A 24,435-nucleotide genomic window follows, 5' to 3' on the forward strand; every position below is an offset into this window, starting at 1 on the left:
TCAAGGAAATAGCTCTCCATCAATAACCTCTTGATATGTTCTTAAAAGGAGGCAATCGATAAACAAGGTATGCATAAGAAATCTCCTAAAAAAGTATTGCTCTAATACTTTGGCAAAGAGAAGCTATTATGGCTACAAACTTTCAAAATTTTTTCTAGAAAACCACTGTTCACAGAACCAAAACAGAGAAAACCGACAGTACTCAAACCTCACAAAACCTTTGTTTTGCTCACTATAATTGAGGAACACATTATATTCATCATATCCAAATTGAATTCAACAAAATTCAGTCAAACCTGTCACAAATTCATGAGTAATTAAACTAAACCCAATCAACTAAAACTAACAGTAAAAATTCACAAATGAAACTAATAATCAGCTACGGAGAATTTCATATTAGCTTAAAAATCACACTCAAAAGACCCTCAAATTTCAAACAGCAAGCAAGTAACATTGGAGTTTGGTAGTTGTGAAGCCCTAGGAAAAACCACAAGAAATTATTAATATATAGAGTTCAGAAGATTTGTTAGCATTTTTTTTTTTTTTTGTTTAATCTTCCAACGCTTTCTCGGCAACCAAACAGAGTGTTAAGAAAAATGAAAAATCGAATGGGTTGTAAATCAAAAATTGTTTCAACAACAAAAGATTTCAAGAAAACCCTTCTACATTTCGAGAATGTATGGTGTGCATGTTTGGATTGTAAATCAAATATTGTCTCAACAGCAAACAAAGAACAGGAAAATGGGTTTTCCCGATTGGTGAGGAAAAATGGGTTTTCCCGATTGGTGAGGAAAAACAAGAAAAAAAAAAAACAAAAAACAAAAAAGTGAGAAATCTGAGTGAAGAAGGAAATGTTCACTCTTTAGACAAAAACCCATTGACAAGCAAGGTGAAAGTGAGATTCAAACCTGGATCTTGGAGTGATGGGTCAGCGGCGACAAAAGCTCGATCTCGGGTTGGATCGTGGAATGCTGACAGTGGAGATGAGATCCAACGAACGTGAAGCCCAGCTGTGGATGTTCTGAGGCGTCGATGGAGATGAGGAGTGCAGGGGTTTGGTTTTCTGCTAAGGGAATAGAAGCGATAGTGGAAAGAGATAGCAATGAACGGAGTATTCTCTCTCCTGATTTAAAAATGGTTATTTTGTACAATGCTCAGCTTTTTTTACAAAATTAAACACACGTACCAAACACATTTTTTATGTTTTTTGAACACTGAAACACATTATTTAAACCATGATACCAAACACATTTTTTTGTTTTATAAACACTAAAAACACGTATTTCAACAACACTTTTTAAACCACAGTTTTCACATCTTTTTAAACAACAATTTTTGAAAACTATGACCAAACAGGCTCTAGAATACAAAGTTTCATATACAATAATAATAATAATAATAATAAATGTCAATTAATAATTATCATATCAAATTTCATGGATAATAATATCAAGTAAAACTTTCTAGTGTATTAAACAGGTTATTTGGCTAATGATGTAATATTGACAAAAAAAAAATTGTACTAAATATAGCTCTCTCTCTCTCTCTCTCTCTCTCTCTCTCTCTCTCTCTCTCTCTCTATATATATATATATATATATATATGTCAAGAAAGATGACTTAGAAAAACTAAAATTGTGCAAGTAGATGTGATTTTAGTTGTACTTATTTTTCACCTTATGATATTGTGAAGTTTTTTTTTTTTTTTATTAACACAAAAACCCTTTTATTTTGGGGGAAAAAAAGATGCATTAATAACCAAAAATGTTATAGCATTATTTTATAGGAGAAATTGTTCACTTCCTTTCATAAGGTCTCATTTGTGGGTGAAAAAGGCTCCATTTTCCATGATGAGGAGAAAAATTACCCTCATCTTAAAATAGTAAAGCTAGCTTCGTCCATCAAGTTGGCCTCATCCATCAAGCCAGCTTCATCCTTCAAGCCAGCTTCATCCTTCAAGCCGGCTTTGTCATTCGGACAAATGACTACGGCATGCACTAAATGAATCCTCCATTAATGACACCAGACAGGCGAAAGCGTAACCGAAGGACCAACGGGTAGAAGACCATTGATGATGATAAACGCCTCTGCATTCAATGCTATTAAGACTGTCATTGATCAAAGAAGACGTTACACATTTATTACGCTCATTAATGATAAAGAGTAACAGACAAAGCAACGGTAACAAATGAGCTGTACATACCGAACATGAATTCTGTAACGTATTAGTCGTTGAGCATAAATGTAGGAATTCATTGCCCATTAACACAGCAAACAACTATAAAAGGAGAAAGCACCAAAAACCTATGGTACGCTCAATTACACACAAAAAAACTCTACGAAATCACTCTTTGCTCATTTTCTCTCTAAAATCTTTCTCCCTTACTGACTTAAGCATCGGAGGTGGTTTGGCTGAAGACACACCAGCGCATTACTCTTCCACCTAGTTCATTTTGCAGGTTTTTTATCTACAGAGACGATCCCATTCACAGCATCGTTATCCGCAACAACGAGGAGCTCAACTGTTGATTTTTTGCATTATCAATTTGGCGCTGTATATGGGAACCGACAAGCCATTCAAGCTATCTTTCCTAGTGACAAAAGAGATCCTTGCAATACGAGATGGACGTTAACTCTGCACGACAAATCCAGGCTCTCCTGGCCAATGTGGAAGAGCTGACTCGCTAGAATGAAGAGCTGTGAAAGACAATGAAGTCCCAAAATGCAGAACGTCGATGAACAAGTGGAAACCAAAATGATGAAGAATCAAACTCCTAAGCCAACAGGCGAGACAGGACCGCTGGAGAAGATTCCTCCAGGATGGAGAATGAGTTTCACAATATAAGAAAGGAGATGGACGAATTAAGAAATGCCATAAAGGACAAAGGCGGGGAGAATTTGGATGGGATGATTCGAAGGATGGACTCACCATTCACTACTGAAGTACTGAACCATCCCCTCCCACAACTAGAATCATATGACGGTTCCAAGGATCCCTTGGATCACATTGAATCATTCAAGGCACTAATACTATTACAGATGATCCCAGATAAGGTGATGTGCAGGGCATTCCCAATGACACTAAAATGAGTAGCCAGAGTATAGTTTAGAAAGATACCCCCAGGAACTATTACAACTTTTGAACAATTCAGCAAGGGTTTTGTTCATCATTTCATTGGGGGCAAAGACAAAAGAAGCCGACTAGTCATCTTCTCAACATTCAACAGGTAGAAGGAGAATCTCTACGACAGTACGTGGCACGCTTCAACAAAGAATTGCTGCAGGTAGACGAAGTTGAAGATCAAGTCATCTTGATGACCTTCAAAGCAAGACTTCTGCCAGGAGATTTCTTCTTCTCAATCACCAAGAGTCCACCAAAAATAGTTGCGAAACTACTCCAAAAAGCTTAAAAATATATGAATGCAGAAGGTGCAATAGTCGTGAAGGAAGAGAGACGAAAGGAACTTATGAAGTTACACTCACCCACGAGGCATGGAGTATAAAAAGAACTTTTCCTTTGAAATCCCATTTTTAGCATTAAGCATGTTTGCATTTTTGTACTCTTGCTAGAATTTCTATCATTCACAAATAAGGCAAGAAAATAAGTTTACTAAAAAAAATAAATATACATACATACATACATACATACATACATATATATATATATGTATATATATATATGTATATATACATATATCTTTCATGATGTATTCCTTCTTCATCTCCTCCCTTCACTATGATCCACGATTGAAGAAGGAAAACCTAAAGACGAACAAGCGTGGGTATAATTCATGCAGCGCAACAACGTCATGACTAATAATGTCATGACGAAAACCTAAAGACGCACAAGCGTGGGTATAACTCATGCAGCGCAAAATCATCATGACATTATATCGTCATAACTAATAATGTCATGACGAAAACCTAAAGATATATAAGCATGGGGGTAACTCACGCAGCGCAACATCGTCATAGGCATCAAAGTTGTTAATACATAACTATCAAAGTTGACTAAATCAAAATTTGTTTAAACACAACTATTACAATCGTCATTCAAACATGAATGAACAAAAAATGGTTAACCTAAAGACGCTCCAATAACGTGACTTTAAGTCATGCATACAACGCAATATCGTCATTTAAACATGACTCAATACAAAGCTATTCAAACACAGCTAAACATAAAAAGTTGTTCAAACACAACTAATATTGTCATTCAAACATGACTCAATAAAAATGTTGTTCAAACATAGCTAAACATTAAAAGTTGTTCAAACACAACAAACATCTTCATTCAAACATAACTCAATAAAAAAGCTGTTCAAACACAGCTAAACATTAAAAGTTGTTCAAACACAACTAACATCATCATTTAAACATGACTTAATTAAAAGCTATTCAAACACAGCTAAACATAAAAGGTTTTTCAAATACAACTAACATCGTCATTTAAACATGACTCAATAAAAAAATAAAAATAAAAACTGTTCAAACACAAACAAAACATGAGAAAGTTGTTCAAACACAACTAATACCATCATAACTTAGTTGTTCAAGCGCAACTAAACGCAAAGAACTCATTACCATCGTCATAACTAATAATGTCATGACGAAAACCTAAAGACGCATAAGCGTGGGAGTAACTCACGCAGCGCAACATCATCATGGCTAATAATGACATGATGAAAACCTAAGGTCAAGTTTTACTAACTTTACTCTACTGATCAGGTCAATTGAACGAGTGTTAATGCAGATAAAGAACCAATGTTGGTTCTAGTGGAAGGCCTAGGTGTAAGTAGGTATTGCAAGTTTCATCAATATCATGAATATCGCACCGACAAATGCAGGACATTTAAAAAGGCAGATGGAGACCTCGATTCGTCAAAAAAAAAAAGCTGCGAGAGTTTGTACGAAAGACAAATTCACACAAACAATACCAAGACTCCCACAAGTGAAGTAAGAATTTCTACCATTCATAAATAAGGTGAGAAAAGAAGATTGCTTAAAGCAAAAAAAAAAAAATATATATATATATATATATATCTCTCTCTTTCGTGCTAAGTGTATTTCTCAGTCTACATCATCTCAATTATGAAGATTCTACTGACGAGCATAAGCTCAGGTAGTCAATCTATATCATCTCAATGATAAAGATATTACTGACGAGCGTAAGCTCAAGTAGTCAATCTATATCATCCCAATGATAAAGATTTTACTGACGAGCATAAGCTCAGATAGTCAATCTACATCACCTCAATGATGCATATTCTACTAACGAGCATAAGCTCAGGTAATCAATCTACATCATTACAATGATAAAGATTCTACTGACAAGCATAAGCTCAAGTAGTCAATCTACACACCATTCCACAATAAACGCGAGCACACGAAAAACAAGGAAGGCAAAGTTTCAAAATCATTCCCGCCTTGTCACATAGACAAAGACAGGAATGAGGGGGCAACTGATGAGGAGAAAAATTACCCTCGTCTTAAAATAGAAAAGCTAGCTTCATCCATCAAGATGGTCTCATCCATCAAGCCAGCATCGTCTTTCAAGCCAGCTTCGTCATTCGAACGAATGACTACGGCACGCACTAAATGAATCCTCCATTAATGACACTAGACAAGCAAAAGCGTAACCGAAAGACCAACGGGTAGAAGACCATTGATGATGATAAACGCCTCTACATTCAATGCTATTAAGACCATCATTGATCAAAGAAGATGTTACGCATTTATTACGCTCATTAATGATAAAGAGTAACGGACGAAGCAACGGTAACGAATGAGATGTACACACCAAACATGAATTCCGTAACGTATTAGTCGTTGGGCATAAATGCAGGAATTCATTGCCCATTAACGCAGCAAGCAACTATAAAAGGAGAAAGCACCAGAAACCTAAGGTACGCTCAATTACACACAAAAAAACTCTACGAAATCACTCTTTGCTTATTTTCTCTCTAGAATCTTTCTCCCTTATTGACTTAAGCATCGGAGGCGGTTTGGTTGACGCCACACCGACGCATTGCTCTTCCATCCAGTTCATTTTGCAGGTTTTCCATCTACAAAGACGATCCCATTCATAGCATCATCCATCCGCTACGACGAGGAGCTCAACTGTTGATTTTTTGCATCATCAATCCATATGGCAGCTTCGTTATAATTTTTTTTTATAGGAACATTTTTTTTGTATTGTTGAATGTTTATTTCGTTGTAAAGCTCTGATCAAATTCCTAAAAGTTAAAACATTGTATAATAACTGGAAAACACAAAAACTTGGAAAACAGTTTACACTAAAAACATTTTCGGATGAATACAACAGTATAAATTTCCCTTTTCTATTTTTTTTTTTTTTAATTTCCTTTTTGGAATAATCTGGTATAGTTGAGAGTGAAACGTCAGATAAAAGAGTCATAGGCTTTTAGCTTTTTAGGGTTTTTTTTATAAAAATATATAATTACTGTTCGGTCCAGTCCAGTCCGGTCCTGGACAGGGACCGAAAACATTTTTTTTTTTTTTTTTTTTAATTAGGACCGGTCTAAACGGGTTTGTTTTTTTTCACAGTCAGTCGCAGCAGAAGCAAAACTCACTTGCTCCTTTTTTTTTTAAACCTTTCCAAGCTCCCCACCGTTTCCTTCTTCCAGGTCAGACCTCTCTCTCTCTCTCTATCTCTCTGCTTCAATATTTGTAGAAATCTTTTGGGTTTTGTAAAATGCTTCTTTTTTATTTTTTGAGTTTGATTTCTGTAGCTACTGATCTTGATTTCTAGGGTTTTCTCTGTACTATTTCTCTGTTCTTATTTTATAGCAACCCGAAACGATTAAAAGTTAAAACCCAATTCCTTAAATTTAATTCAGTTTTAATGTCTGGAAATTATTTTGAAAATGGTGGCCTAGTTGGTGGTTTGGTTTTGTTGGGATTTGTCTTTAGTTGCTCTTTTATGAATCATAGATGTGCATAGCAAAAATTCGAGTTTAATCGTAATTGGCTTTAGTATTTGCTTATTAGTAATTTATGTGGCAGTACATTGGAGTGGTTACTGATAATATTTTTATCAATTTAAGCGTTACTCATGTGATTAAGGATGGGTTTGTTTGAATTGATGATTATAAGTGCTCTGCTCAATTGGTTTGGTATAGTTCAATTTTCGACTATTTGAATAATATAGTCATATTCGACTAGTGGATTTCTTGTTAGTATCTAAGATGAGATTCCAAAAACCAAGTTGAACAATATAATCATATCCATCTAATATCATAATATGATAATCTAGATTATTTTTTTTTTTTTTAATTATTTATAATACATGACAGTATAGTTTATAAAGATTTTCCATTATAGGCATGGGCATTGAACTTTATGTTAATATCCTTTCCTGATTTCATTTCCTTATGAAATTTGAATAGAGAATTCAACATTTTGTAGAATTTATAGTTACTGCAAACAGTGTGAGTCTTTTATTTGACAACATTGCTTCTATCATTAGAGTTCAAGAAATGACATTTATTTCAGGATTTCCATTGGTAGAAGTTTCTTATATTAATCTAAGCAGTATGCACAATGCACGTCTAAGTTTGTAACTTGTGTGCACATTTGTTAAGAAGGAAGAGAGGAGCTTGAGCTCTGCACCGGCAATGGTGGAAGTGTGGTGGTCCCTATTGGGGGCTGCTATCCCAGCAGTTATTGCAGGGCAAGCTTTTAGAATGAAGAAAAGGCATGCTGAAGAGCAGAGGCTAAACAGTGCCAGGGGGAGGGAGAAGAGCTCTGATGACATTTTTGTTTGCGAAAGGGTATGTACATCAAAGAGAATGTTAAAGAAGGTAGGTTCCTTCTCAAAGGACCCAATTCCTGATACCTGTGTTACTGTATGCGGTGTATCTGAGCTTGATGCGTGCGCTGATGCCTGTGCTCGCACTGTTTGTGTTAATCAACATCAAGTGCCTAATTGGAATGATGTCTGCTTAAGGAGATGCCAGAGTGAATGTCTGAAACTCTCTGATTCCCGTTCTTCTTAGTGCAATTTTTTTCCCTCATTTAGACAGTAAAATTTGTGTAACCTGAGTTGGTATCACAGTGATGGTTGATTCACTTTCTAGAATGTATTATCTGACTCTGAATGTTTTAGTTTACAACCAATTTTAAGCTCCATGAGCTAAAATATTTTGCAGGATTGCCTCAATTCTTATGTTGGGGAACCTGGTGAGAAGGCACCATTTGCATATAGGTGCTGTATGTTTATGTCTCAGGTTAAAAATGTTGCAGATGTAGGTGTTTTTCCTAGTCATTACACATATCTGCGTTTTGACTTAGCTTTCATGCTGTTTCTGTTAAACCTAATTTACACTCTCTACCTGTCCAATACTCTGTACCTTGATCTGCCAATGAGTTTTGGATCAATTGGCACTTATTCCTCCCATAAGAGTGATTGGAGGATGAAGTCAAAAACTCAGTGGGTGCATATGTAACTTACCAATAAAAAATGCCTACTTCATTGTTAAAATTTTCTTTATGGCATATAGTTTTATATCTAGGACCAAATCTGGCTTGTGTCATCGTTGTTTGGATCCAAGAAAGACTATCTCTCTGCCTGTTCAATGCCTGTTTACCTTGGTCGCATATCATTCTGTTATTTACTACTGTACAAATATGCTTGGTGTGGTTCTACTTAAATAAGCCCAGGGTATAGCTAAAGGTGGAGAGTATGAGTACCACATCTAAGTATGCAATAGTCACATAAAGGTATAAATGACATAGTAGCATGCTCACATGACACATCAGAGACTTACCCGTAACTCATTTTCATCTGTGATGAGTTTCTAGCAATTCTTGAAATTGTGTATTTATGGTGATGTATTTTGGTTGTGCTTGAATGGTAGGCAACCTAAGAAGCTCTCTGAAGTAACATTCTTTGCCCACACTTTCCCGGCCCTCTTCCTTTGGTAATGGAGTAACTCATGTGATCATGTCCAATGATCATAATCTGAAATAGTTTTGTTATTATTAAGGTGAATGCTTGGTTAGAGCACCTTGCATTTTGGCCCCCTTATGAAGGATAAAAGTGGAGAACAATTTGTTTTTAATCCTTCCATGTGAGGATGTAAAGCAGTAGTTCTCTTCTGCAACTGATACCACTATCTTAAGTTAGACATTGAGGCATTTACAGAATTTTGTTGAGAATGTGGATGCAGATTGGGCATACCTATTAAGCCCATGCCTGCAATACTGTCTTGAAATCATTGCCCTTGATATCATTAAAATAAAGGGAATATATAGATCATAAGAGTTTACAGTGAAACGTTGATTCTTAAACAAAACAAATTATCTCACTATTAAACAACAAAATTGATTAAAGCTCTGCATCAGACTCATCTTTATCAGATGTAATACTCTCCTTCACCTTCTCTTTCTTCTTGTGCATCGCCTCTCCCACTACTTTAGCTGCCGATTTAGCAGATTCTTCCACTGTATGTTTGCTTGTTCCAAAACTATTTTCAGCCGCCTCTTTCATCTTTCCTCCAGCGTTGCTATCCTCAGGATTGGCTTCATCCTTGCCCCTGAAACTGCACCAAAAATTTTAAACTAAAACTTATGAATTTAGACAAAAAAAATTATGTATGATGAAAAATAAACAATTGGGGGTGTCTAAGAAATCAATAAACTCACTCAAGATTTGGAGGGGAAATTTGCAAGTGCACTTGTTTTATAATAGCTTTGATTTTGTTCCAAGAACTTTCATGGGACTCTTTCATTATAGAAATTGCATCTGTCACTATCTTTGCAATAGAGGGTTTCTCCTCCTGGTTTTGGGCATAGTGTTGTCCTCCTTCTCCAATGGTTGGGAGAATTTGAAGAGCAATAAAAATGAACCAAAAAAGAAATAGTATAGTGCTTCTGGTAGATCTATCCATGCTGGTAAATTTGAAGGAAAAAAAAGAGAGAGAAGGGATTCAGGATGATTTTACTATTGGTAAGGTGGTTTGCAAAATGAAAACAATTTCCATTTACATGCAAGCTAACGTGGGGTTAGCATCTTACATGTAGGTGTTCACGTTTGAACTGTTCAAAAGTGATTTGAGCTAGGTATGAAAGAATAGAAATTATAGAATACAATAGTGCTGTAAAATTAATACTTACAGGAATCACATCACATTTTGTTTTGGTCGTTAAAAATGGAACTTATATGTCTAGTAGATGATCAAGTGGTGTATAGTAACTATCTACCAAAAAAAAAGTGAAAACATTCCATTTGATCCCAAATTTTTGGACCAAGATCTATTTTAGTCCATAAATTTTGAAAAAAAAAAATGTAAAAATATAAGTTAGTTCTTCCGTAGATTTGCCATTGTAATAAAGCGCCACATCATTTTATTGAATTTTTCCATATAATGATTGTAATTGCAAGGATCTTGAAAGTAGGGGTGGCAATTCATGTTAGCAGGTGGGTTCGTGTTGTGTCGAGTCATGAATATTCGGCTATATGAGTTGACTTGAACCCGACCTAAATAGTAAACGTGTCAAAAATCCTCAACCCTAACACGACTTGTTTATTAAGCCAATCGACCTGACATAACACATTTAACCCATTTAATTAACAAGTCATGCAAATGTCAATACAAATGACCTATTTAATAACTTGTTTGATTGATAGGTCATACCTAACCTAAACAACCTATTATCAATTCTCATATATCTAAAATTAAAATACAATTACAACCATAAATATAGTAATAAACATATAATTACAATCACAAATTAAGCAATAATAATAACAAAAACTAATACATTTATAAGCTAAACGGGTCAGACGAGTAAAACGGGTTCTCATGTTGAACACTAACATGACCCGTTTATTAAACAAGTCAGTCGTGTCGACCTGAATATGATCCGAACCCGTTTAGCCTCAGCCCATGACTTGTTTATAAATGGGCTAATCATGTAGGTTTGCGAATCATGTCAAATTTTACCACCCTTAATTGAAAGCCTAACTCTTTTTTTTTTTAGAGAGTTTTAACTTATGACGTCCGCTTTTGATAATAGATCTTTATCATTAGATTAAGACACCAATCGGTTTTTAGTGTAGACGGGGATTGAATTCCAGATCTCCAATTCAACCATTAGAGACTTTACTAGTTGAGTTAACTAGAACCCACCCAAATGTATATTTCTTTCCCCACCCAAAATATATAAATATATTTGAAAAAGAAAGAAGTGGTGTATTTAAATCAAGTGATCATTGACATATTAACTTTTTTTTATATAGATAATTTGATTGTAAAGTTAGATTTGAACCAATTATTTTTAGTCCAATTTTAGCCTATTCTCAAGTCTAGTCGAGTGTTCTCACTTTTAATAAACATTGTGAGTTCTAATTACCTCAATTGATAAAGTCTCTAATTGTTGAATAAAATACCTAAAGTTCAACCTCCCACTTACATCAAAAAAATTAATTAATGTCTTTGTTTAATGATAAAGAGTACAAACATTAGAAGTGGACACCATAAGTTGAAACTCTATAAATTTAAAAAAATAATAATTAAAAAAAAAAAACAAACATACCTTTACACCCATTAATATGTTTGAGGATAGATATATTTTGGGATTAATCGTTAAAATAATATAAATAAATTATTCTTTTTTCCACTTCATATGATTATCAAAAGCATTATCTATATAACGATTAAAAAATAGTTGTAAAGTTTTTAATATGAATAAAATTTTGTGAACAAAGTTGTAATATTCGTGTGTATTTTAATCACATGACTCGTTAAAATTATTTAAATATCATATCTTAAATTTTGTATTTATGCCATGCACTAGCCAATGACCACACTACTCAATGGAAAGGGTCAAATAAATTGATTTTTTTCCATAAAAAAATTACTTTTTTTTTTTTATAATTTCTATTGGAAAAAGTTAATGAATATTGTAAGAGCAGTGATTTAGAATATTTTTTTAGAAAATTTTCATGAGAAAAGAAAAAATTAATTTTTTTCGACTTTTTTATATTTTCTATAAAAATAGTGTTAAAAAATTACTAAAATTATTTATTAACAATTACTTTAATGAACACTGTTAATATGACCCCCCTTTTTTTTTTATGGATAAAAATATGACCCAAATTTTATTTTATAAAAATTGCTCTTTAATATAAGGATATTGACCCCTATATCTCTTTAATATAAGGATAAAAATTGCTCTTTACCGAGTTGAGCTTGGAACACACCAAATAAATTGATTTTAATTATACCCATTACCCACCGCCCAGATATATATATATATTTTTTTTAATTTTATACAACCGCCCAGATAATTTAAACCGAGTGTGATTCGGACTTTTTAACTCAGGAAGACTCCTATATATATCGACAGGAAGTCTTATTGTCATGTCTAATTATTCACAGTTCCATCAGAGAAACCCAAACCCAAACCCTCACCCTCCAAATAAAATTACGCATTGGTTTTTCTCAATAATATGTCTGGGGAAGAAGAAGAAAATGCCGCTGAGCTCAAAATCGGAGACGGTACCTCTCTCTCTCTCTCTCTCTCTCTTAGGGTTTCTGTTAAGTGCATCCGAATTCAACACGCTTTTCGTGTTTTCGCTTAATTCTTATACTTCCGGATTTCGGAGTAGGAATTGGCTGTTGGCTATTTGAAGTTGATCATCATCTAGCCTTTGAATTCATTGTTCGGATTGAAAAAAATATTACAAATTTAAAGTTTTTTTTTTTTTTTAAATAGTGAAAGTAGATAATGAATTCTAGAAGCTACATTCATCGAATTATTGTTTGGTTACTTGCAATTAATCAGTGTTAGCAATCAATACGTGTTATGATGGCGGTAAAAATGCCAAACGCACTACCAATTTTACTAACCTAGCAATCAATGTGCTAATCAGTTTGTGTTTAAAGTTGAACGCATTAGTTTGTAAGGTATATACAGTAAAATTTGTTATACTCCTAGCATCACTATAATCATATTAAGTGCAGCGAATTTGAGATGCTTTGCTTTTTTTTTTTTTTTTGATAAATAGGGAACCTTTCTAAAGAAGAGCCCTTTGGACTCGTCTCTAGCTAGTAGAACCTACTGGTGAGTGGTGACTAACCCCACCTGCTAGAACCAATTGCCAGGGGGCATTCACCCCTGACGGGCTAGGCAGTTTATGCTTATGCCCATGAGCAGAGATGCTTCTCTTTCTTGTTTTTGTGTTTTAGGATTTTTAACTAGGAATTGATGTTTGGAAGACAATATGTGGTTGCCAATTCAAAAAGCTGATGATCTGTGTGTGTGTGTGTGTGTGTGTGAGAGAGAGAGAGAGAGAGAGAGAGTGAGTTGCTATTTTTACTTTTTTTTCCACTGATAAATTTTCCTCTCTGTATCTCTTTCCAGAGTTTTTGAAGGCCAAGTGTTTAATGAATTGTGAAGTTGCTTTGATTCTTGAACATAAGTATGAACAGCTTCAGCAGATGTCCGAGGATCCAATGAATCAAGTTTCTCAGTGAGTTCTTTAGAAGCACATTTTTTTATATATACTCTGCTGCTCTAGTTGCATATTCACATGTGTCTTTCTGTGTGTGTGTCTCACTCTTCATTCCAAAGTTCCAAATATTACTTGATAAAGTATCAAAGTTGTATTTTTTGTTTCTCTGTTCTTTGTCTTAGGTGTGCTGTTGTTTACTTAACTCTGACTTTTCTGGCTTTTGTATGTCATTTTATAATCTGATACTATGCTATCTCAACCATGATTCCTTCCTGAGCAGCATGTAATCTATCACCATGATATCATTTACTGTGTCACTTGTGTAATCTTCCCCTTGTTGGACTTAAGCTATACAGTGCAAGTTGGATAAATGAGTTGTTGGGGACTGGTATACGAAAGTGCCTGTGCTTCATTTTTTTTAACATATTAGAATTTCTTCCTTTAAGATGTGTATAGATACAAAATTTATGTCTCAGCTGATTAGGAAAGTTCTTGCTTTAGAGTTTTTTTTCCATTTGAATTTTTTCTCGTCTTTCCACTATTTTACTTAATGAGTGTTTATTTGGAGTCTCTACCACACTGTATCTAGGAGTATGGAGTCAGGTCTATAACTTTTTTTTTTATCAGTAAAATGTTGTATTTAAGTGGAGTCAGGTCTATTACTGAACCCTTTCATGTGCTCTTCCTTCCCGGTTGTGTGTTACCATCTTTGTGTATATGTACATTTATTCTAATTAATTGGCTTTAGCTTATCCAAATCTTATAAATAATCTAACAAAGTTTGCTGAAAATTTTGGGCCAAATTATATGTGCCAGTCAACTGAATTTTTAATTGGATGATATAAAATCATATATTTAGCTATGTCAAAAGGAATACAGGAACGTCTTTTTTTCTTTTTTTCCAACTGCTGTAGGGGAGGTAGTGGTATGACTCTATTCCCAGATTACAGGGAAAAAAAATTACCGGATGAACTGCTAAAGCTAATTTTGAGTTATCTTTATCCATTCTTTATTCCAGATTACAGGAAAGAAATTACCTGCTGAACTGCTAAGCTTATTTTAAATTATCTTTCTCCATTCTTTATTTAAGTGGAACTATTTAGTATTTATTTTTGATTTTATATGTCCATAATTCATAATTGTTTTTTTCCCTGCAACTCCTATATGGTGAATGCTGTAGGGGCTTTTTGGAAAGTGTAATTTTTTATATGACTAAATAATGGGTGGGAGAGGGTTTTTCTGCAGTGGATTCTTTATATTTTATGATGAATTTAATTATTTATTTCCTACTTTATGAATCTAAGTTGCCAACCTGCCTGCTTGCTAAGATGACTACACAAACAGAAGATACTTAAAACCTTGCATGACCTTAAACTGTATGCCCTATAGTTAAATGTGATCTAATCATTCTTCATTCTTTTTTTCCAGAGTGTTTGAAAAGTCACTGCAGTATGTGAAGCGATTTAGCCGCTATAAGAATCCTGATGCTGTTAGACAAGTGCGAGAGTATCCTACAAAATTCATATGATGACGGAGTTCCATTTCTTATTTGTTCATACATACGTGCATACATACATACCTAACTACACACAAAATCGGCATTTGTTACTTGATTTGTTTTGTTACTTGATTTGTTTTGTTACTCAATCTTGCAAAGAACTTATGATGAAGTCTTATGGAGTTATAGTTCAAATATGCCATCTATGATAAACATCAGAAATTATGGTTTATTTAAATTTATCAAAAGTACATTTCAAATGTGAAACTTAAGATAAGAGAACAGATATGTTGGACATCTATCTGCTCCGTTTTGACAAATGGCGTACTTGTTTTTTCATGATGAAGAGTTTAATATATTCCAAATCTAGTACATAATAGAATACTTAGATCTGGGAATACGTTCTTGAGTCCAATGATGGGATATCCACAAAAGACAAATGAATTATTGACCCAATTTTATTGAGTTATGGGATTGACAGCCTCTTAATTTTTGACATTTATGGGCCACTATTATGGACATTCTTTAATTTAATAGACCGAGCTCATTTTTGTTGATAATATTCCCTAATCGTTTCATGTATCAAATTCATCTAGCATAATATTAAATGGTCTTAAGTCTTAAGCAACTGGGGGCAGCAGAGTTTGCAAATGCATCTGAACATGACTCCTGTTTTTAGTACAAATTATCCATCTAAGGTTGCTCAAAGACATGGATATTATGTACTTCTTTATAAAATGCTTGATAACAGCTGCATGGGCAATGATATCTGTGGGGAAATGGTGTGTTTGTGTTAGTTATTTAGTTGCACTCAAACTTAGATTGTTGTTCTTCAAACTTTTTTGTCTTGCTTAACTGACATTCAGAATCCTGAGTAGATACCAGTTGGCTGAGTTTGAGGTAATGTGCCAAGTCACTTAGCAAACTCTATCTAGAACATCTGTTCTCACACGAAAAATCTAATGAATGTATATCAACCTTTGTTGTGCAGCTCTGTGTGCTTGGCAACCTTTGCCCTGAAACAGTGGAGGAAGCAATTGCTATGGTACCATCTATCAAGGTATGTTTTATTCATTCACTTCTCTCCATGTAAATATATTTGTATTGAGACCCTTTGTAATTTGTTTGGGTTGGATATGTCATCATTTGCATACATGGTATACTGTTATACATGTTAGTGCAGATACAACTGGAGAAACCAAATTGATTGATATAAGTCATATTACCCCCTCACTCTTTTATTTACATCAAAATAATGCATTGATCACTGGGACCACCTAGAGCTACATTTTTCCCAGTACTGATATGTCATGATACTTGCTTTCATCATATCAAGTTAATTTATTAGCCTCCTGCCTCCCTATAGTAAGCAGGTAACAGGAGAAATTATAAGCTTTATAAAATAAAGATGTTATATATTTATAATCATAAAAAAATTTATTAAAAAAAATTCAACTCAAGTACACTATTACTATACTAGAAGAGAGTGCAAAAGGTGGGAAAGCGAGATTACACTCTTATGATCTTTAGACCTTAGAATAAAACTTGACAGAATGTATATAAAAATTTAAAAATGATGGGGGAAAGAAAGACTGGGTTACTGAACTCGGAAAGACTATAGAAATGTATGAACTTAGTTGGAAATTGGAAAGCAAGGAGTTTGCACTGCACTTCTTTGAGTTCTCATTCTCAAAGGGAGGAAAGAAGATGCAAACTCATTTCAAGAGAGCAAAATTTTCAAGTTTGCTCATGTGGACATTGATACAGAAAATTATGCTCCTTTTGGAAGTGTGTAAAATCATGTGCTTATGTCAATTCAAGCTTCCTTGCTCAACCAGCATTTAATACCATTTTCAGCAGAAGGCCTTGCATGAGACTGCATGTAGGCTCTTTTGGCTGCTTCTAATGGTAGAAGAGAAATGCTACCTTTTTTAGTAGGTTCTTAAAGTACACAGGAGTCCTTTGTTTTTGTTCATCTACTTGGCATTACTTGAACAAGGAACATACTTAGAACTGTTATATATCTTATTTGATTTGGATTGATATATTTATTGGGCCAATTTTATTGTGCAGACCAAAGGACGGGCTCATGATGATGAAGCAATCGAGAAAATGTTGAATGACCTGTCACTCATCAAGAAATTTGAATAGAGGGTGTTATGCTGGACCAGATCTTTATTGATTATGCAAACGAGATGTTTTTGAAATGTTATATTTATAGCAATCTTACGATCTTAATGTTGTAATATTGTGATCGACTGATCGTATATTGCCACTTGCATTTTCTGATGATTTTGCTTGGTCCCTGACGCAATGATTAGGAACAAGAGAATGCTGCAAGTCGTTTTAAAGTACAAGTTATCTTGTATGAAATTATCAACAAATAAAAAAAAAAAAGTTATTTTGTATGCCACAAGCCAGCCTTCCTATCTCCTTGAAAACTGGCAAGAGTCTTATAATATAACTGGTACCTTATGGTGTTTTCAACTAAGAAATCCAAGCCTTCTAGGGTTCAAATATATCATCTCTTATTGTAACTATTCAATTTCCCCAAAAAAAAACTTGAAAATCAACCTAATTTAGGCCCAGCCTAACCTCAAATCAAATTTCTCTCTCTCTCTCTCATTGATTCAGTATGAGGTTTTTTTATTTATTTATTGAAAATAAAAAAATAAAATAAAAACTTTGGTGTGATTACTGCACTGCACCACTAAAACTCTTGTATTGCCAGTATTGGTGTGAGATCACTTGAACACTAACGAGTTTTGCCATAATTCATACGACTTCCAAACTTAGAAGTGTGATAACTCATAAGAGCTTTTTACCACTAAACCATCTCCCAAATTAGTACTTATGAGAATCTATTTCATGATAATTGTTCTTTTTTCATCAAATCAAAATATTAATAAATTTCTTTTTGCCTTTTCTAGTATAAATACATCTCTCAATAAACAACAAAAAACTGGATCTTTTTTTTTTTTTTTTTTTTTTTTTTTTTTTTTTGAGAAGCACAAAAAACTTGATCGTAATTGAATTAACTAGAGCCAGCTATAATCAATTCTCACAGAATTGAGTAGCTATAACATTTACGAGAGCTATTATTTAATTACCCACATTTACGAGAGCTATGATTTAATAACCCAATTGAGAGAGAGAGAGAGAGAGAGGCATTTGGGATGACTTAAAAAATGAAATTAATTGTCCCTATCAATCTTTAACCCGGCCATGCAAACCGCAACAATCTCCATAACTCATCTTCACAGACAACATTAATGTAACCCTTCGTTTGAAATTCAGGTCGTAACGAGAAAAACCCCTTGTGATTCTTTCCTAAATCAATGAATATATCTTCACTCGTTTCTGTAATAAAAAAACACACCCCATCCATAGCCATGTTACAAATTTTCCTTGGTGATTCCTAATATATATGAGCAGTTCACAAACAGGCAATTTACTTGCAAGTGGGACAAAATTTGGTGTTCATTTTTTTTCTTTGAATTAATAATACAGATCATGAGAAATATCTGAGTTGAGCTGACTCATCCAAGGATTTATCACATTGTACCACAACAGCCTCCTCTGCCACAATCCAGCCCCCGGTGTCAGAATCTTGATCGAACAATTGAGAACAGTTCTAACAAACAAAGGGCAACAAGAGTATAAACACATGTTTAAAATATACCATATGTTATCAGAAATTGGAAGGTATCAAAGAGATATGCAGACTTTGAGAGAGACCCTCAATATACCACTAAACATGCAGGAAAAAAAAATTTAAGACCATCAAAAGGCATCAGAGAATCTACAGGCCAATATGCACAGTAAAGAGTGGACATCTCTGCTTCACTAAGGAAATTTGTTAATATGGAAAGGGTCTGGGTTTCCTCTGGAACACAAAGAGACTAAAATGTTGCGATAGACCAGATCCCAATGAACCCCTCCCCAAAATAAAGGAGTGGCGGCTTGACCTCTCCATTCTCTTTCTAATGACACTCTTTAAGATATTACTAATGCGAAAACTGATTTGTTTGGTACACACTGCAGTGATTGTGAAACTCATAGGAGGGGAGAAAGGTTTGCCATCTAGACTAATTAGGGAAGAGTTGAAAATTCACCTTGGAGCAAGTATATACAATGAGTGTCATCCAGTCCCAATTCTCCAGCAACTGTCTTTGACAATCATCAACTGCTTCATTTAGAAAATATAATAATGGCGGCATTAGCTGCATTTCAAAGTGCCTTGATCCACCACAAAGCCTGCACTTCCCAAGGTTTCCTTCATCTGCAGCAGCTAGAAGTGGCTTCCCACCATATGAGTATCTGAGCATGCAAGAATATGAAAAAACTTTCAAAAATGGAAGGATAAAGGCAACAAAGTTGAGATAAAGAATACAATTTACCAATTCTAGGATTGATATATGCATCATGCTAGAAAATTAGAGCTGCATCAGGAAACAACTGTCTACAAATTATGCAATTTTCAGTTTATGGCAAACTAAAAGCTGGACAAGTTATTCATTCTGTTGAGTTCTTCTGTAATTACACTTCTTGGTGGATCATTGGGTAGTTAAACAAGTCATCTGTTGGTTGGGATCATTGGGTAGTTAAACAAGTCATCTGTTGGTTGACTTCAAGTTGTCACAAGGGCATCCAAAATTACTACAATTAAAGAACTGACACTATTTCCAGCCTTTTCAACTCAGCTTATTTTCCTTGACGGTTGCAACTAAGAAATAAACTGGTAGAACTGATGTGTGGTATGCTAGTGCAAACAGAATGAAGCTTGAAAACGTAAGTTCCTCTTTTACTTTTTTAAAACGAGTCTCAAGTCCAATGTAGAGTAAGCCTCACAGTCTAAGTGCCTCTGTAATCATTGTTTGTTCATGAAGCCAAGGTGGGGTAACCTAAGCTCCTTGACCCATACCACAAGTGCAATGAGACTGAAAATAAACAAAATGGAGAAATGCTCCATCAACTAACAGCTAATACAAGCTACCAGTAGAATCACATGTCTGTGAGGTCTAAAACTTCATTGGGTTTATACCTGAAACATTGTTCTGGGTATGCATCCAATCGTTTCTTAAATTTAAGATAAGTCCTATCAGCAGTCAAGGCTTTATCATATTCATATTGTTCCTCTGCCCAAGCTTCTTCTTTTCCATGATCCTCAGCATCACTACCATTCTCCCTGATGGAAAGTGATGAGTAAGTTGAACACATTGAAGTAAAATCCCTCGAGGATGGCTCTTCCTGAGTATAAATATAAAAGCAAGGCACCACTGCAATCAACAAACGCATAAATCAAGTATAACACTTTTGATGCAACATTTATAGCTTAGGAACAACTGAAAAATCAATTTGCAAAATTGACTCATCTGCACCAAACTCAGATTTTAAAAAGGGAAGGTTGGTGGGGAGTGATAAAATCATGTTACAAACATTTTGAAATGGATATGGCTAAATCATGTAGTACGCGCACACGCACACGCACTCTTTGTTCGTTGTATCGAACTCCAGTAAATAGTTAATATCAATTTTAAGAATTGCACACCATTCCATATGCAGTATGAACATATATATCTTTATATTTCTATTTGACATAACAACAAAACAATTATTAATACATCTTGATTCTACTAACCTAGTCCTTCATTCGTTTTGTTTCATACAATGAAAGCCAATTCAAATTCTTTTTCTGACATACCTACATTTTGTAATCAGTTCTTTTCTTTTCCAAAGGGCATGATTTCTAGTACATTGGTTGTTCCAGGTCAAATGATTACATTGTTTTTCAACACAGGAGGGGAGGTTAAATTGGTGAGAAGCATGAAGTTTGCATTTTCTCATGAATAATACCATACTACCATACTACAGTATATGGGTACAAAATAGATGATGCAGGCCTGTGTAACACATACAACTCATAAAATATGAAAATCAGGCGACAAAATGCAGAAAGGGAAATGCATGTTCTAAGTTTTTATCCATATGATAACCATACCTGGTGTGCTGGAGTCCATCATACTTGTTCTTGGGCTTACAGGTGTGGGCTTTGCATTAGACATAGAATGGTGTTTACTCTGTGGTTTCTTGGACTGAGAAGCCGAGGTTGCAGCTTCAGAGAGTGCCTTACTCAATTCCTCCAGATCCATTTCTTCACCATTTTCATCATCGAAACCCTCCAACCAGCTGGTATTTGAAACTGAAACAGAGGGTGCAGGTGAAGACACCACTTCCTGAGAGGTGGTAGGTGATTCATCTGTATTGGATGACTTCTGAACACGAAGAGCTTGCCAGCTGCACAAGATGAGAATTAGCATGAGATAAAGAAAAATATGGTTAGTCGAAATTATTTTACTAACAATAGTATTTATATATTCATAAAAGATCAGCGAGGAATATTGAAGAAGACCTAAGGGCAGTGGTCCCACATTTTGGCATCACACAACCAAAAACAAAAAGAACACGCTCTTCAATCTCTAAACTTTTACTTGAAATTGGGGCATAAACCTGGAAGAAAAAAAGTCATTTTAATGCTTGCACACTTCAAATGATACATTCTCAATAAAAATTATAACATATTAGTTTGAAGTATTTTAAACCTGTGCAATAAGACAGAGTTTGCTTCCACATGCACTACACTCAAGCAGATTGGGTCTCACAGCCTCTTTAGGAAGAGGCCAATCCTGTTAAGAAAGGTGGGGAAGAGATTAATAATAGAACATTTTCACACACACACACACGCATATTTATATATATATATATATATATATGTGAGCAGACCAGATGCAATTACTTACAGGCAATCCACCAATTTTGGTTGTATAATGATCAGATAGTTCACAATGATCAGTGGCCCATGGTCCTGGCATGCCCAGAAAAACTGCACCCATCATGTACTCTACTTGAATGGAAACAGGAACAATTAATACAGTCCTACATCATCCTTGGATTACAAAACTAATAAGATATACACTCATAATTTCATGCCATGCCTAATGAAAAACAATTTCAGTAGCCACAGTAAGTTTCAAAGATACCTGGGATCACCCCAAAAATAAATAAATAAATACTAATGTAAAATAACTATCAAAATGAAAGCATAAAACTGCCATAAGCAAATTCTAAAGTGTAATACTCTCCATTTCATTTCTGATCATAAGAAGAGCAGAGAAATTTAAATGCTTCCATTTTTACATATTTTCATTATTTGCAACCTACTTCCACTCAATTAAGTCTGTAATAATAATTATTTGGATTAGATTTGCAAACTGTGAGTTTCTTATTCTTAAGAAACCAAAATAACAATATTAACTTCCAACATTATAGCTCGTTTTCTTCTCCTGAATTTCCTCAGCAACCAAAGAGAGGGTATACTGTATACCCCCAACTATCGACTAGGAACCATGTACTAAACCCAAGGGGTAGCTCAATCAACTAGGAACCACACCTCATGATGCTCATTGCGGAGATCACTTATTCAAATCTCCCTTCCCCCAAGGCCAAATTCACTTGTCAAAAAGTAAAACACCCATGTAAGCAACGATAATTTGCTGATGAACACCACACACTAATCCCACCAATCATCTCTATTCTAAAACAGTAATCCCAAGAATACTAACTTGACCTCAGAATCCCATACCCCACAATTGCTTTATTAAAGCCTTAGAACTCAACAAGTCCTCATCTTGAACACACAATTCACTGTCCACCCTTTAAAAGAAACTACCATTTGAGCTTAGCTTCTTTGCCCTCTACAAAGGTTTCAACTTTTTATGCCTAGTAGTAATATGAAAAGAAACCCATTACTTATCTTCAATTTCTACTTACTCCAGAACACGTATCCCATAAATTCACTCCAAAATATACACATTTTTCACTTTCTATGCCTTCCTAGCGCCAACATATCAAATGGGGTTCTTTAGCATTGAGTTAACATAAGCTCAACAACAACAACAACAAAAGTAAAAAAATTTCAACATTCTGAAACAAATTTACCGTTTCCCATGAAACATTGTCCACAGAAACAGATAGCACCAGCATTAGTAACCAAAAAGAAAAGTAGAAAAGCATATCCAACTAGTAAATTTGGCGCCAAGTGTTCAAATAATGATAATAATATGATTGTTGCGCTAATTCACGTACCTTCAACCCACAAACCAGCCAAAAAACCCAAATCGATAAACCAACGCAGCGGTTAAAAAATCCAGATATGAGAATCGGTGGGTTAGTCGACGACGGTGGAGGTGGAGCCGGTGATGGAGGATAATGAACTGAATGATTGGACTGAAAAAAGAAAAAAACAGTGGAATCGATAATCGATGGTTGGAGCCGACGATGGTGGAGGTCGAGTCGGCGAGGAGTGGCGGTGGCGCTGAAGATGAGTGACGCCGACGAACCTGAGAGTGAGAAGGAATGGGGCTCTTGTAGTCGTGAGAGAGAGGGACAGTTGCGCGAAGAGCAGGGTAAAATGTTCCACACTTTCAGGCTTGGCAGGTTATTTTATCATTTTTATGGTTGATCAAATTTTACACCAAGATTTACACCTAGACCAACATGGTAAAATGTGTAATATATTTTTCAAAAAATATTTTACATCAAAATAGACAAAATGTAGTTCATCAAAAAATTAAAAAAAAAATAGACAAAATGTCGTTGTGGCCCATTTTGGCAAAAAAAAAAAAAAAAAAAAAAACCAATGGCAAGAAGAAGCCCAACAATATAAAAGGGTGAAGAAAAAAAAATTAGCAAAGTAAGAAAAACCATTAGACCCGAATGGCAAAAATAATAGTATACAGGCCCACAAAATAGTAAAAGGGCCCCAAAGAAAGCAAATGTCCCAAGAGAGCCCCAAAAAAGGAAGTAGTAAGTTCATAGGAATCATAAGAAATAGAAAGCAAGCAAAGATGGGTCGGAAGAGCCCTAAAGAAAGGAATTAATAAATGGGGTTGGTTCAAAGGCCAATAAATCCAAAAGTAAAGGATATGGTAATTAGATCGAGAAAACCCGAGAGATTTAGCAAAAGCTCATGGAATTGTAAGAAGTACGAAAAAATGAGATGGGCTAAGGATGCCCTAATGAATGAAATGGGCTGAGGATGCCCAAAAAAATAGAATGGGCCGAGGAAGCCCAATATGATATGAGAATAGACCCAGCAGAAATACTGGCTAACATAGACTAAGGGAAATAATAATACATGGCAGGCTCAAAGGAAGCCCAGCAAACAAAAGTTAAATGGTATCATGGTAAGAACAATGCAGCAACATGGCAGGAGTACCAGTCAACCCACAAACCAAAGGTGAAAAGAGATAGGGGTCAAATTGAAAGGAGCAAAGGCCCACATCCAAGCAATACCTAACCCAAAGAAGAAACAATATGTGAAGAATGAAGACCTAATGACTCACCCACACCACAACAGGTTAAACAAGCAATAGAACGCGTAGCAATGCCAAACAAAC

The 24,435-nt window shown here is 34.9% G+C and overlaps 4 protein-coding genes across 7 annotated transcripts; 2 read left to right on the forward strand and 2 right to left on the reverse strand.

Annotated features, from left to right (window-relative positions):
• Window positions 1–6,542: 6,542 nt before the first annotated feature.
• LOC115993575 (uncharacterized protein At5g64816) lies at window positions 6,543–8,311 on the forward strand. Of its 2 annotated transcripts, none has more exons than XM_031117509.1 (2): window positions 6,543–6,646; window positions 7,604–8,311. In XM_031117509.1, exon 2 carries the CDS (start codon window positions 7,637–7,639, stop codon window positions 8,015–8,017), a length of 381 nt encoding a protein of 126 aa, XP_030973369.1. In that variant the 5' UTR covers window positions 6,543–6,646; window positions 7,604–7,636; the 3' UTR covers window positions 8,018–8,311. The 2 variants fall into 2 exon arrangements, with proteins under 2 accessions (XP_030973369.1, XP_030973370.1); XM_031117510.1 differs by having other exon boundaries at window positions 6,554–6,646; window positions 7,607–8,311.
• Window positions 8,312–9,329: 1,018 nt separating this feature from the next.
• On the reverse strand, window positions 9,330–10,000 carry LOC115994231. Its single transcript, XM_031118294.1, has 2 exons — window positions 9,666–10,000; window positions 9,330–9,562 (listed from the first exon to the last, which is right to left on the reverse strand). The coding sequence occupies exons 1-2, from the start codon at window positions 9,908–9,910 to the stop codon at window positions 9,349–9,351; spliced, it is 459 nt and encodes a 152-aa protein (XP_030974154.1). The 5' UTR covers window positions 9,911–10,000; the 3' UTR covers window positions 9,330–9,348.
• Window positions 10,001–12,380: 2,380 nt separating this feature from the next.
• LOC115950901 (DNA-directed RNA polymerase II subunit 4) lies at window positions 12,381–17,390 on the forward strand. Its single transcript, XM_031068178.1, has 6 exons — window positions 12,381–12,523; window positions 13,389–13,497; window positions 14,908–14,985; window positions 15,844–15,877; window positions 15,969–16,037; window positions 17,051–17,390. Exons 1-6 carry the CDS (start codon window positions 12,475–12,477, stop codon window positions 17,126–17,128), a joined length of 417 nt encoding a protein of 138 aa, XP_030924038.1. The 5' UTR covers window positions 12,381–12,474; the 3' UTR covers window positions 17,129–17,390.
• Window positions 17,391–18,287: 897 nt separating this feature from the next.
• On the reverse strand, window positions 18,288–23,466 carry LOC115950931 (programmed cell death protein 2-like). Of its 3 annotated transcripts, none has more exons than XM_031068209.1 (8): window positions 23,123–23,466; window positions 21,778–21,878; window positions 21,580–21,663; window positions 21,390–21,487; window positions 20,979–21,274; window positions 20,022–20,256; window positions 19,093–19,297; window positions 18,288–18,611 (listed from the first exon to the last, which is right to left on the reverse strand). In XM_031068209.1, the coding sequence occupies exons 2-8, from the start codon at window positions 21,871–21,873 to the stop codon at window positions 18,489–18,491; spliced, it is 1,137 nt and encodes a 378-aa protein (XP_030924069.1). In that variant the 5' UTR covers window positions 21,874–21,878; window positions 23,123–23,466; the 3' UTR covers window positions 18,288–18,488. The 3 variants fall into 3 exon arrangements, with proteins under 3 accessions (XP_030924069.1, XP_030924070.1, XP_030924071.1); XM_031068210.1 differs by having other exon boundaries at window positions 21,778–21,913; XM_031068211.1 differs by having other exon boundaries at window positions 21,778–21,923.
• Window positions 23,467–24,435: the final 969 nt, after the last annotated feature.

This window comes from Quercus lobata, chromosome 6 (genome assembly GCF_001633185.2).
Source record: "Quercus lobata isolate SW786 chromosome 6, ValleyOak3.0 Primary Assembly, whole genome shotgun sequence".
NCBI lineage: Eukaryota > Viridiplantae > Streptophyta > Magnoliopsida > Fagales > Fagaceae > Quercus > Quercus lobata.